Source organism: Sturnira hondurensis, unplaced genomic scaffold, assembly GCF_014824575.4.
Source record: "Sturnira hondurensis isolate 20B ecotype Veracruz unplaced genomic scaffold, ASM1482457v3 Scaffold0008761, whole genome shotgun sequence".
Classification (NCBI taxonomy): Eukaryota; Metazoa; Chordata; class Mammalia; order Chiroptera; family Phyllostomidae; genus Sturnira; species Sturnira hondurensis.
In genome coordinates this window covers 1,301,056-1,315,339 of record NW_028081392.1, presented here as the reverse complement: position 1 = coordinate 1,315,339, position 14,284 = coordinate 1,301,056, and the positions used below count along the sequence as shown (strand labels likewise).

The following is a 14,284-nucleotide window of genomic DNA, read 5'->3' as shown; positions in this document are numbered from 1 at the left end:
CAACAGCACTAGCAATCCCAGCTGCCATTTACCCAGCGCTTTCTAATGCACCAAGTGCGGTAAAATACCCCATTTCTCTTAATTATGGGACAGACACAATCATCATCTCCATAGTGAACACTGCGGACAGAGGGTTAGACGCAGCCAAGCACTAGCCCAGGCTCACAGAGCAGGGTTTGAACTTGGGTCTCCTTGGTTTCCAAGCCTTCTTCCCAGCCAAGGTTTCCTCCTGGGGGGGGCTGATGCAGCTGAGAGGTGTCCCCCACATTGCACGGCAGCATACCCTTCTGTAAGGGGCCAGAGGGACCACCACTGGAGGCCAACACAGGGCACTGGCCTTCCCTGACCACTTGGCCGGGCCATCAGATTCCCAGAACCCACGTGAGGCCTGTGTTAGATTCTGGCAACACGTCGGGGTGTGTGTGGCATCCCTGAGCCTGCAGGCTGAGGGAGCCCTGGGGAGCACCGAGCTGGGGAAGAGGCTCGCTGCATTTCATGTCCGCCGGGACCGAGGCCGGGGCAGTGACAGCACAACACACCTTTCCCTTCTGGTGCTGGTGGTGTTTGCTGTTGGGCGGGGCAGGGCTGTCTGTGTTGGTGAGGGTGGGTAGGGAGGACCAGGAGGAAAAGCACCTTAGCTCTAAGAGCAGGCAGGGGAAGGCTTTGGGAATGCTCACCAAGCCTCCAGACTGGGCAGGAGAGACAGCTCTGGAGGCCAGTGGGAGAGTACGGGGCCCTCAAAGGGGAGGAAGTGCGTCTGTGTCACAGGGAGTGAACGTAAACGAAGAGGGACTCCCCTTTCCTCTCAGGCACAATGAGTTGGAATTAAAGCCCCAGGGAGCGAGAGACCCAGTCACCTCACTTCAAAACGGGGCACTGGGGCTTCCCAAGCATCACCCAGGTTACGTGGCTGCCCAGGGCAGGGCTGTGACTTTGAGCATGGCATCCCCCCTCCACAAAGCTTCAGACAGGAGGCTCGGCGTGACCTGCTGAAATGCCCTGAGTGGGCTCCCGGCCAGCTGTGTGTGCAGGGCCTTCATGAATCGTTCCACTCAGTTCTCACAACACCCTGCCCGGATGGGGTCCTGCCAAAGCATCTGTCCCAGTCACAGAGCAGGAGGCAGGCACAGTGGCCCGTCGAGGTCCCGCCTCAGCAGAGCTGCGCTTGCACACGGGCTGAAGGGGTGGGGGCAGCCGGACTGGGCTCCTTAAGGCTGATGATGATAAAACCTTCCTTCGGTCTGTCAGCCCTTAAACACAGGGCGGAGCGAAAGTAGGTTTATAGTTGTGAGTACGCAAAGCTGTTTATTCTTGTATTATTATTTATTAATCGTTGTGTTATATTCCATGTGAACAACTGTAAACCCTGTCTTTACACCCACATCACCATAAAGGGGTCCCTCAACAATCCAGCCACGCGGGCTGGGCAGGCACAACACTTCCCACTTCATGGGAAGAAAACCCAGCCCCAGAGAATGGGCGACCCCGTCCAGGATGGGACCGGCCCCCCCAGGACAGGCTGGGAGGAGGGGCAGGGAGGGGAGAGGAGCCATCCCTTTCGGCTCCCACCAGGCCGCTCTGTCTTGCACGGGCCGAGCAGACGCTGAGCTGGGCATCCTGGGGCCCACACCTGCCGGTCAGGGCTCTCAGGTGCCTCTCCTTCTCACTTTGATTCTCTGCCTGGAGAGGAAGCCTGTCTTGTCTGACGGTCCATCCCTTCTGCCCATACGGGAGTGGGGAGAAAAGGTCTGGAGTGCAGTAGGACCTGCCCCAGGAGTAACCTTCCTCCTGGCTCCCGTTCTGCCTCAGCAACGCTCTCTTGTTGCCCCAGGGACAGAGAACCAATAAATCTGGGGACATGAGTTCCATACTACAAGAGGCCAGGCCAGCTCCTTGCAATCCCAAGTACAACTTCTGCCAGCTGTTTCCCAAATGCCTGCCATGGGCCGCCAGGATGGAACAGGTAGGAGCATGTGGATGGTTCAGTAACACAGGACTCCTCCATGATCCATACAGCAGCCCGGTGGTTGCCTGAGGGGTAGGTGGTGACTCGGAAGGAAGAGAGACAGTTGAGCCCCTCATGCTTCATAAGAGCGGGACTCCACCTCCTTGCCCTACACACGCTCCTCACTGCATCCCAGCCACAAGGCATTTTGTCTGCACGTGCTGTTCCCTCCCATGTGCTTCCCTCCCCGTGCCCCCCTGTTAATGCCCGCTCAATTGCCACTTCTTCAGGGAAGCCTCCCCTGACCCCAGTCAAGGTCAGGTGCCCTTGTAGGAATGCATAGCTCCCTGATCTGTCCATCATAGCAAGTAATACTTAACATAAAGATTTAGTATAAACCTCAGGCTTTCTCAGGAGACCGTAAACTTCACGGGGGCAAGACTCATAGCACCACTGTGTCCTTAGGGTCATGTGCCTGACACATAGTAGGTATTCAAAATATTTTGTGAAATAAATGAATGGTTCGATTATTCTCCTACTGTCTAATGGCATCCCAAAACCCTGCTGGGCCCCATGCACCCCTTGGTCAGGCCATGGGGATGCCCTGAGCCCAGCAGAATCCCAGGAAGACACCACATGGTCTTCCCACCTGACCCTGTTGTCAGGAGAGAAGGTGGGATTGGAGGTGAGAATCGGAGTAGCCTGGGGACCTGACAGGGGACAGACCACACAACCTAGAGGATGGGGAGCCACCCACCCACATCATACAGGGACCTGCATGCACATGAATGTGTGTATTATATGTACACATGCCCCTGTGTGCATATATGTGCACACCCACACATGGGTATATGCACCCCTGCACACCTCTCCCCTGCGTAATCACCCTTCAGAGGGCCACCACACACTGACATTTGCCCTGCATCCCCCTCCTTCCAGGAAGCCTTTCCTGATGAAGACAGCTCTGGGCTGCCTCAGGATTCCTGTTCCACCGGGCAAAGTGCTCCAGTCTCCCTGACCTGGTCTCCCCATCAATAAAAAGTTGCTCACCTAGCTCTGACCCCTGAGCAGCTTGGGACCTAGAGAGCTAGAAAGTCACCTGATGGTGCCAGAGGTTCTTGAGGGTCCAGAATGTTACCTAGGAACAAAATGCCTGGGGTGACCGTGTGGCCGGTCTCCCTGGGTCCCACAGAGAGGACTTCCCAGTTTCTCTCTTTACCCTCAGCTCTGAACATTAGTGAAGAGACAGGCTCAGGCTCGATGCAGAGCCTTTTGGATGGGCAGCCTTGTGGTCAAGGGCCTGTGGCTTGGGGTCAGGCAGTCATTTTACAAATTCCAGTTCAATCACCTACTGTTGTGGACCACTCTGACTGGTTTCAGGAATTGTAACTCTAACCACCACTACCACCACCCCCTCCCTGTGGCTAAGGATGAGTGAGTGACCTCCGGAATGTGAGCCACAGGAGACAAAGGCTTGTCTCTGGTAGCAAATGCTGCCTCAGTTTCCTCTCCCTGCCCCTAAAGTATGGTTGGAAGTCCATGACAGGTAAGTTTCCTCATAGCGGGGAGCAACCTAAGCCAGACTCGACCACTTGGGAGGCCATCATGGAAGGACTTGGGGGCTGCAACAAAGAGTGAGCAATAGACCTGTGCCCTGCCCTCCCAGGGCTGTGACATAGCCCGAGTCAGCCATGTTCTCTGGGAGAAGCACTTCCTGGCTCTAATCCCCTTAAGCCTGAAAACCTGATGGGGGAGGGGTGCAGCTCCTTGCCTTGCCAGAGCTTGTGTGTGTGTGTGTGTGTGTGTGTGTGTAATCTGACATCACAAAGAATTCCTGATAAACCTGTGAAATCTGCTCTGCTTCTGCTAAGAGTGCTTTCATTCATGTTAAGGGTTTGAGCAGGAAATCCTAAAAGTTTCTGCAAAACTCCCTTTCCTGACAGACTCTGACTCAAACTAAGCCCTCAGATTTCTTTGAAATGTTATCTACTGTTTGATCCTTGCCGCCCTGTATTCCTGTGTATTACAACCCAATAAAAGCCCCTGGAGGAGGGGGCTCAACGCCTTTTCCCCCTGAGAAACCGGCCCCCTCTCCTCCCCAAGCAGATCATGTCATATCTTGTTTACTTTCATCTGTGGCGGATAGGGGTACTTGCAGCCCCCACAACCTACTAGCCCTGGACCCTGAGAAAGTGAACTAATCTCCCCAAACCTCAGTTTCCTCGCCCATTCAGTGAGGAGGACAGCAGTTGCTTAGGCTTCAGATAACACGTTCAAGTAGACGGTTTACACCTCGTCAACGACAGCTGCTGAAATAACTGGGACAGCCGCGGTGGTGACAGTGGCAGTAGTTCTCAGAGGTCACCTCGCCTCCGGGCTCTGAGTCTAGCAAGGACCGTGGACACACTGACCCACCCTGTTCATCTCGTGGATGAGGCACTGCTGAGGGAAGCGGTTTCTGCCCACGTCCTCCAAGGGGTCGATTCTGAAGGTCGAGACTTCGAACTCCAGTTCCCCACTCCTTCTCCTCCACCAATGGAAACTCATTTTGTTGTAACAGGAACCGTAATTCAGGGGGAAGAGAGCGCCCGGGACCCCAACGTCTGGGCTGGGGGAGGTCCGGGGATCAGGAAGTGAGAAGGTCCAGCCCTTCGGCCCCAGGTGGGATGTCCAGGCTAGAGGTGACAGCCCCCTCACAGTCTGACCTCCCAACGCCACTATGAACCCGTGTTCTTCCCCCTAAACAGGCAGCAAGCCATGGAGACGGGGCTGTGCCAGGGCCGGGGTGGGGGTGCCCCTCGCAGCAGGCTGTGCCCCAGACTCCAGTGCAAATTAAAACATTTCCCTTTTCTTCATAATTTTTTCCTGACACAACTGCCCATGAAGCATTTAAATAACATCTCAGTAAAGGTCAGGGAGAAGGAATTTCACAGTCCCTGAGCAGGTGGCTATCACTTCAACCCCTCCTGCAGCAAAGGAGGTGGAGAGGCTAGGCTGACCCAGGGTCTGCGCAGAGAATGGGGGTGGGGGAGGAGGGCAGAGCAGGGAGGGTGGGTGTGGGTGGCGTGGCCACAGAACGTGCTACTGCTAGGAGTGTGGAAGCACCTTGGGAGACTGGAGATGATGGGTGGGGGTTACACAGGAGAGGCTTTCACACCCATGGTTCACACATCCTGACAGCAGCCTTGGTGGGTCTCGTGCTTCTTATGCACAGGAAGTAAAGGCTCTTAGGCGTGACCTGGACAGACCAGCACACAGCGAAGGCAGGGAGACCAGGGTCCGCAACACTGTTCACTTTAGGTCCCGAGCCCCTTTAGGTGCATGGCCCTGGTGCTGGAGGTTACCACTGGGTGAGACAGCTCCCTTGTGTAGGCGCGATTTCACAAACCTGGGGCCGCAGGACTGAGAAGGAGGTGGGCAAGGCTCGGACAGACAAGCTCAGGAACTCGAGGCTGGCCACATGAGCCAGCCCTGGACAGAGACCCTCGGGCAGCCAAAGAGGAGGCTGAACTCATCCACTAAACATCCCGGGGGGCCTGGGCACTCAGCAGGGCACTCAGAAACTGCTCCAGTGTTTGAGGAAACCCAATTGGAAGACCTCCTCTCCAGTGCCAACCACAGATGGCATCGGGCCTGACTCATGATCCTCGGCACCAGCCCCTAGCCAGTGGCCAAGAGGCGAGCTTTCCTCCATACCCGGCCCCTGTTCCCTTGGCTCCCTCAGCTCCCTCGACCCTTTCCCAGGACCATGTTAACTTGGGACTGCAAAGTGAGACCCTCTGTCCCCAGCAAGAATACCAGGAAGGAATCCCCAGACCCCCTCCAAGCCTGGACTTGACATTGAGTTCTCTGTCCCGTGGCCCCAGAGCTGGGGGCTGGGGCTTCCTCTGCTTGTGAGATCCTTGAAGCACAGGCTGCTTGGGTGTCCTTCACCCTGACATTCGAAGGTGGCTAGAGGGCTGAAGATGCTTTCTTTGGGTCCAGAAGGCCCAGCCTTTAGGGGCTGCCAGAGGGTCTGGGGGACCTCAAGCATCAGGCGACTGACTGCAGAGAGCACCTTGCAAAGCCCCAGGCTGGGGGAGCGAATGGCCACAGCAGATGTATTGTTTACGTCTGATGGCCTGCCTAGCTCCACATCTGTTTGAAATATTAATAACTGTGGGATGAGAAGGGCCTGGGGGCTCCACACAGTTTTATGCCATCTGTCTGTAGAGGAAACACACTTTGGAGTAGAGGGCCTGGGATCAGCAGGCAAAGTCTATGCTTGGCGTGAACACGGGACAAGAAATAGAAGAACTCTGGGGGCCTCAGAGTGAGCAGGGAGGGGCAGCAGCGAGTAAAACTCTCTAATCTCTTTTGAGCACCTGCCCTGGGAAGACCCTGGGCTGTGTAACACACACCTGCCACTTCGATCTGCTCAGTGATCAATCCTCTTTCTTCTTCCATCAGGAGCCCCTTTGATATAGTCCCTCCCCCACTTCAGTCCAGCTAATTTAGATGGGCTGACCGCCCCCCCAACTCGGGGCTCCACAGGGAGGAGTGTGACCCATCTCTAAAACATCAGAATCATGATGACTGGCTCCAGGATGGCCCCAAAAGCTGGGTGAATGGAAATCAGCTCTGTGACTTTTGCTGGAACTACTGGAAAAGATATATTTTTCCCCAATAGGGTTGATAAATTTGTAAGAAGCAAGCACAGGGGTGCTGGTGTTCCTCTCTGCCAATTAAGAAAAAACACCCTCGTGTTGAAGTCAAATTCCTGCTCTTCTGGGTGCCTGGATGCAGCCATTCCTGAAATCACTTATACTGTTGAGCTGCATTAGCCAATCTTTTTTGTTTGTTCATTTGTTTGAAACACAAGTGTCTGTCCCTTGAAACCAAGAGTTCGACACAAATGGACACTGGGAAGGGTCCCTTACCAAAGTCCAAACCAAGGACAGCTGGGATGCCAAGTGCCCTTAAGTGGACTATTCTTTCCCAGCTCCTATGCTCAGGTAGCAAGTACCACCCTCCTCCGAGACAGCCGGCACCTGTTCCCATTAGAGAATGCCTCCAGGCTCCTGGCCCATGAAGGTGCCTTCCCTTCACAGACAAGGTGGAGAACTGAAGCCTCCTTGGCCCAATCTCGCCCTCCCTCCTGCTGGCCCCTGTTCCCACTGCACCCTGGCCAAGGGAGCCCAGTGAGGAGAGTCCAGATGCTTCAATACACCAACACCACAACCTCTGAGAGCGTGGGGGTAACCCTTTCCTGACTGCCCAAACCTCTTGGGCAAAATCCCTCTGGCTGCCTCCCCGTGCTGGGCCCCAGAACTCAGTGGCCATGCAGAAAGAGTGGGGACTCACCAGGACTGTCAGCACAGAGGTCCCCACAGTGACATTCTCATATAAGCTGATGTTGTACAGTGGCTGGCTGAAGATGGGCCGGTTGTCATTCTCATTGATGAGGGTGATCTTCACCTTGGCATAGCCCACGTGGTCAGGCACACTCTCATTGGCAAAGAGCTGGGTGCGTAGAGCAGGGCCCAGGTAAGCTCCCATGTGCTCCTGGGGCCTTTGTCCCCATAAGTCCCCCGGGGCCCTTGCAGGTGCCAACCCAGAACGCCTGTCAGAGCCCTGCTCATTCCAGGTGTGTGCTACTGTGAGTCCCTCCATCATTGGTCACAGGGCTGGGGTCCACTGATTCTGCTGACAGGGTGTGGACGGCAGCACTCCTGAGGGATTTCTGAGGCTTCAGTGGTGCCTGGTAGAATTCCACTCAGTTCTTGGACATTTCCTGGTTGCCCTTGAAAAGGGGAGGCTCAGCCCAGCCCCTGTCAGGCTCACTGAGTCAGAGCCGCAGGGAAGGGTGGGAAGAGGTGGAAGGGGTCATGTAAGGGCATGCTGTCACCCCATCCTTCCCGCCTGGCCTGAAATCCCCCCACCCAGCCAGGAAGATAGTGAGAGGGGCCTTACGTCAAAGTCATATCGGTCCACGGTTTCGTAGTCCAGGGGGATGGCCACCCGGATGCGAATGTCCGCTTTCCCTTGGACGGAGGTGGGAGAGATGATGAAGTGGTGGGAGTTGTTCCCCACCAGGTACACTTCAAACATGCTGTTCAGGCCCTGGGGTTAAGAATGGAGGAGAAATCAGTCAGAAGGGGCACGGAGGCCAAGGCCTGACGCAGGGCTGGAGGGGCAGAGCTGCCTTGGCGTGGAAGGTGGATCAGGGGTAGGAGCAGGGCTGGCCTGACCCTCATCCCTCAGTGTCCCCAGCCTCGACTGGATGACCCTGGCCCAGCTCCCTGAGCCCCCTCCTGCCCGTGTCTAGGCTCTCTGGGAATCTCCTCCAGCTTTTTCCCTTCATCCCCCCATCGGATGCCCACGACACCCTTGCAGGTGCTTCGGTGCATTTTCCATCCCCTGCTCCTTGTATTCTGTCCCAGTGACCCCAAGTGGAGAGGAATCTTCCAACCATAAGACCCAGCAGGGAGAGGGAGGGGAGAGCAGAAGCAGGAGAGAAGCAAGTGTCTACAGTGGGGTGGGACAGGAGAGGGAACGAGGGACGGAGCAGGACACTGTTTTTCCCTGTCCTCTATCTGGAACCTGTTGGTCAGGGAGAACAATGGCTTGCTTACATGTGGAATGGAAATAATTCTATAGCCTGAGTGGCACAGTGAACCCCTGTGTCCCCCTCATTGTGGCCAGCAAGACACTGGACCCCAGACAGCCAGAGCTGCCACAGCCTTTGCAGGCCCTGTTAAGGCCGGGTGGCTCAGTTTCGGTCTGCAGTTTCAGGGGGAGAGAGGGGTTGCTCGCTCTGAGCCAGGGGTTTCCAACCATCCTCTCCAGGGTCAGGGCCCACGGAGCCCTCAGAGGCTGCCCAGCTCATTATCGCACAAAGTGTGCGATGTCTCCATTTGGCCAAGTCCCCAGATCAGCAGGGCGAGCCCCCGCTGCAGGTGGGAGACGTGGCCCAAGTCTGGCCTGCCCAGAAGTGATTCAGCCTCTTCAACCTCCTGCACACGAAGGAGGGATTCCCCCCAACCCCCCTTCAACCTAGGGAGGTGGCGTGTGGTTTGTAACCGACCAGTCCAGAGCCTCTCCCGGCCCTGCTGCACATGCCCAGCAGGTTACTGACCGGGGCCCTCAGGGGCCTCCTGCTCCCCGTGTGTCCCGGCCCCCAGGCCCAGCACAGCCCAGCTGTGCACATGCTTGCATGGAAAACTGGGGGCTGGGAAGGGAAGCATGCCTCTCTTCTTGGTTGCCCAAGGATGTTGAGGGGCTCCCTTCTGGAACCTGTTCCTGCAGAGAAGCGGCAGCCAGGCAACCGGAAGCCTGGAAATGACACCCTCAGCAAAGCCAGAGGGGTCACAAGATTCTTAAGCCTCAAGCTGTCTCACAGGCTCTCAAGTACGTTTGTGGAAGGAGTGCACGTTAACATTTACCCGTTAGTCTCTTGAGTTTTTTCCCTTTACAACTACAAACTGGCAAAATGAGAGCACTTCCCGTTTTGAGCCTTTCCCGAGCGCCTGGAAGCAGGCCTGTGCCCTGTCACTGGTTCAGTGGGTTTGAAGGGGGCGCAGGCATGACAGCCCTCGTAGGCTCTCCTGCTGACCTTGGGGTCCAGGCCAGCAGTGAGGCCTCCAGAGCCCCCAGCCCAGAGTGGCTCCCACACACGGTGCAGGCAACGCTCCCCTGGCCCTGTTGGGCTGTGCAGTCTCCAGTTCTCCCTGGTGTGGAATCCATTGTCAGGTGGAGGGGATCAATTAAATGCCCGAAGGGGCACTAATAGCCAAAGCTGGTGGAGTGTGACAGCTCTGAGCGGTGACACCAACCCTTCTCCCTCCGTGGACCCGGGCGCCTCCACCACAGGGCCTGGACGCCGGAGAGTGGGGGCAGGCTGAGCTGTGCCAGGCAGGTGGAGCAACACCCCCTGGGAAGACCCCTCCCCTCAGTACCCACCATGCCCCCCAGGCTCACTTACCAAGTTCTGTCAGTGGGAGTCGGTCAGTCAAAGGATATGGAGACAGAGGAGCCAGAGAGGTGTGGAGAGGAGGAAGGAACCAGAGAGAAGAGATGGTGAGACCCCAGGTTGGGGTGAGGGAGAGGGGCTAGGACAGACTCCAGGAACACAGCCTGCCCCAGAGGGACAGCCCCCTGTCTCTGATGGGCACGGCCTCCAGGCTGCCGGGGAGAGGAGGTGCACATGCTCGCAGGTACTGGGAGGTCTGTGCAGCCCCACACCAGGGGTGGGGGGCCAATCTACAAAGGGGGAGGCAGGACAGGGGCTCCTGTCTCCTTGAGCTCCCTGAGTCCTCACCCAGAGGGGGTGGGAAAGGGGATGGGGGGGCTGGGAGAGGAAGGGCCACATCCCTGTGTCCCTGTGTCCTGCTACCAGGAGCCTGTGACAAAACCCCTGCAGGAAATGACCCCAAGCATTGTCACATTTTAAATTTCCTAACACAGAAAGACATAATAAACATAGGCATGAAAAACATTCACATAATTCATAAGTGTAAAGGGCACACAACCATCTTCCTTTCTCCACAGCCTGGGGCACTGGAGAGCCTTCCGCCACCCCCTGCCTTGGGTCCCTTTCCCCAGGAAGCCATGCCTGCACGGGCCCTGCGCATCAGCGCCTCCCCTGTGGGACACAAACAGCAGCACACTATACATGTCGCTCTGTGTTGGACTTTTTTTTTTTTTTACACTTAAAGCTGTGTCTTGGAGATTGTTCTGTAACTGTCCAAATAGATGGTGATATTAAAAATGGATGACACTGCACACATTTATTGGGCACCTACTCTTTGCCAGGCACTGTTCAGAACAACCGTCTAAGGTTGTGGAATGTCAGGAGCCCCTTGAGGCCCCAGACCATGCCTCAGGTAGCGCAAATCCACACAGGAGTGGGCACATAGTAGGTGCTCAGAAAGTTGTGGGGCTTCCGCAGTTCTTCCTCCACAGGCCACAGGGTGGAGAAGAAAGAATGCCAGAGCTGGGAAGCCCCTCCAGAGGAAATGAGGTTCAGAGAGGTTGGATGTGCCGACCAAGACCGCATGGATGGCTGGTGGCACAGCAAGGACAAGCTCCCAGGACGGGGTGCCTTCAGGCCACAGGCGGTGGAGTCAGGGCCTGACGCTGGTGTCCCCCAGCTGCAGCTCCAGTGCAAACTGAGGTAGCAGAGCAAATGGCCACGGTCATGCCCGCCGAGCACTCAGGGGCGAATCTGAGAGCACGCCAGGCCAGCAGGTGAGCTGAAGCAGGGGAGGCTTCTTCAGGGAAGGGGAGTTCTGAATTGGCTTTGGGAATGAAGGAAAGGAAAATGGACACATGGAGAAGGGGTGCTGAGTGGAAGAAGTCGCTTTAAGCTCATTCTTAGTCCATTTTGTATATTTGAATCACCTGGAGACTTTTAAAACAGACCGTCCCCCTCCCCCAGGAATATTTGGTTCAGCAGGTCTGGGCTGGGGCCCATAAATTTTCATTTCTAATATGTTCCAGGTAATGCCAATATGCTGCAGGTCTGAGGCCACCATTTGAGAACCACTGGCCTAAGCAAATGCATGGAGCTGGGAACGAATAATTAATGATGAGACCAACAAGTGAACCTATTTGTGAAGGGTCCACGTTGGGAAGCTGGCCTGACTGCTGGGATAATGGGAGGCTTTGCCAGTGGGTTCTACACAGAAACGCAGGTGCCCACAGGGCCTCCAGTCAGGATCTGCCAGGGGCGGAGCCAGACAGCTGCGTTGTTCTCAATGCTCCTGAAGGCACCCTGTTGCACAGCCAGGGTGGGGAAGACTTCAGACACAGGATGCAGAGGGAAGGCAGAGTGGAAGTTCTCCGCCAGCCAAAATCACCTAGGGAACTTTAAAATATTCCCATGCCTAGGCCAGACTCCAGACAGAGGCAATCAGACTTGCAGGGTGGAGGGGCGAAAAAGCTACCAGACATCAGGATTTCGTAATAAGGCATTCCAGATTATTAATTCTAAGGTGCATCTAAGAAAGGACGAGAATTATGAGGGAAGACCAGTGGTTCTGAGTGTGGCACAGGGACCATTGCATGAGCCTCACCTGGAGTTTGTTAGTAATGCAAATTTGGGGGCCACGCCCAGTTCTCAGCACAGAAATTCGGGGATGGAGCCCAGCAGCGTTTTAACAAGCCCTCCAGGTGTTCCAATGCATGCTAACGTTTGAGAATCACCTGAGTGAAGAAAGGCAAGGGAAGGAGCGAGTCTGCGAACAGTGAAGAAAATCAGACATATGGTGGATGAGCAGCAGGAGAGAGAAAGCTGGGTTAGAACCTCAGGGTGGGGGGCAGGGTGGGGGCCGGAGCTGTGACTGCTGAGCACGGGCAGTGGGAGGGCCTGAGGAGGTGCCTGGGAGGGGCTGCGCTGCGGGGCTCAGTGCAGCTTCAGCTGGGGCGCCTGGTGGGGCGGAGAGATGTTTCCTGCCACTTAGGGCTTCCTGGCTTCTTTAGGTGAGGTCTCAGTGGATGGGGTCTGCTCCCTCTCCTTGACCCACCACCAGCAGCTTCGAGTTCACGAGTTCACACAGGCCTGACGCTGCAGTGGTCAGGACCCTCACACAGCTGCCCTGAGGCTCCAGAGCCACCTTCCGGCCGAGTCCCCTCAAATGCCCCTTCAGAACCTGCCCTGAGGTCCAGTACCTTCTGGGACTTGGCTTGTGAGAGCCCCTGGGGTGCGTGCGTGTGACACTCACCCACTCAGTTCACTAAGTTGATGAATAACCCCCATTAACAGCAGCCCAGGGCAGGGGTTTCATATAACAGCCACTTCCACATATCAAGCACCAACTATACGCTCACATACCTTAACCAGAGGCTTCACAACAGCCCCCCGGGGGCAGCAGCAGGCCACCCCCTTCCTGCCGATGGAAACTGAGGCCAGAGAGGGTAACTTGTTCAACCCTCACGGCTGCCACTGAAGGAGGCAACCTCGAGTCTGATCCTGCAGAGCCTAAGCTCTTAACCACCCCGCCCCCCGTGACCTCTCAAGCGCCCCTCCCCCAGCAAAACACAGCACCCCTCCCCCACTCTCCCAAGGTCGGGGAGCCAAGGGGGGTGGGGGATGGAAGGGGGCGGAGGTTAGAGAAACAGGGCCCGGTGGAGGGTGTAGCCCTCCCTCCGTCCTAGCTCCCTGCCAGGCCCCGCAGGGGGACTGCTTGGTGGAGCGGCGGGAGGGAGGGAGGCGGGGTGAGGCAGGAGGCCCTCTTGGAGCTGTTGAGGGGCACTTCTGTTGGGAAGGGAGATAAAGAGGAACATCAAAAGGAGTCCCAGGGTGTGTGGAGAGGAACCCGGTGGATTAAATTCTCTTCCAGCGGGGAGAGGCGATGGGAAGGCTGATAGCTGGCAGCGGCGGTCCCCGAGTGAGCAGCGGCGCACGCCCTCCCCGCGTCAGGCTGGGGAGCCGCGGCTGCCCACGGGGCTTCGACGGCTCGGCTTTATTTATTTGTTGGGAGGGGAAAGGCCACTCCTCGCCTCCGCCGGTCCCCGCCCCATGCTGCAAGCCTGCAAGCCCGCAAGCCGAGCTTTGCTTCTGGTGACTGAAGTCTTGCTGCCCCCCGCGGAGGCCAACGCAATAGGCCCCGCGTTATCAGCCGCCGCCAGAAGGGGCTTTGTCCCTCAGCTCCCTCAAACCTTGTCCCCCCCCACCCCCTGCTGGAAGTGGAGAAGTGGCCTTGAGAGCCGTCAGAGCTGGCAGTCACTGCCCAGAAAGGACACTCTTTGTCTCTCTGCTGTGGCCATCTCAGTGGCTCCGGGAATTGACCCTGGGTTGTTTTTCAACTATTTGCTGAGAGTTTATCATGGGCTGGGTCTTCTACCAGCGTCTGTTCGTGGAATGCTGACACCGTCCCCTTGGGGGCCCAGAATGGGGTTACATTAAGGACTGCCACACGCCGGGCTTTCCCTCCCCTAAAGACACAGCTTCGGCCAGCCCCTGCGGGTGGGCTTGCGTGGGTGTCCCAGGGGCCGCAGATCCTGGCCTGACTTCTCTCCGAGTATGACTCTCAGTCTCCACCTTCGGGCTCTGGGCACTGGCAGTCCCCTCTGCAGGTGCCATAGTCCCCCAGAGGGAGGGGGGCCTGGCCCACCCCCCAGACTCCTTCCCTGCAACCGAGGTCTGCACATGCCTCCTTCATCCCTCTGGCTCTGGCCTGGTGCTCCCCAGCCAGAGCACCTCTTGCAGATGGGGCACCACTTAGCCTCTCAGAGATGCTCATCTCGCCTCACTTTCCGTCAGGGTAGCAGCTAGGTTGGTGACTCCGTGGTGTGATGCCTCGGAGAGAGCAGGGTTCGGGGTGTGGGAACATGTTCTGTCACTTCCTAGCTGCATGA

The 14,284-nt window shown here is 56.8% G+C and overlaps 1 protein-coding gene across 1 annotated transcript in view; it reads right to left on the bottom strand.

Moving 5' to 3' along the window:
* Positions 1-14,284, bottom strand: part of CDH23 (cadherin related 23) — a 427,421-nt gene that overhangs the window by 168,392 nt on the left and 244,745 nt on the right. Inside the window, exons 12-13 of the mRNA XM_037055825.1 lie at positions 7,898-8,047; positions 7,289-7,447 (exon numbers count right to left, since the gene is read on the bottom strand). Of these exons, the coding sequence (XP_036911720.1) occupies positions 7,289-7,447; positions 7,898-8,047 (309 nt within the window). The remainder of the gene's footprint in view (positions 1-7,288; positions 7,448-7,897; positions 8,048-14,284) is intronic.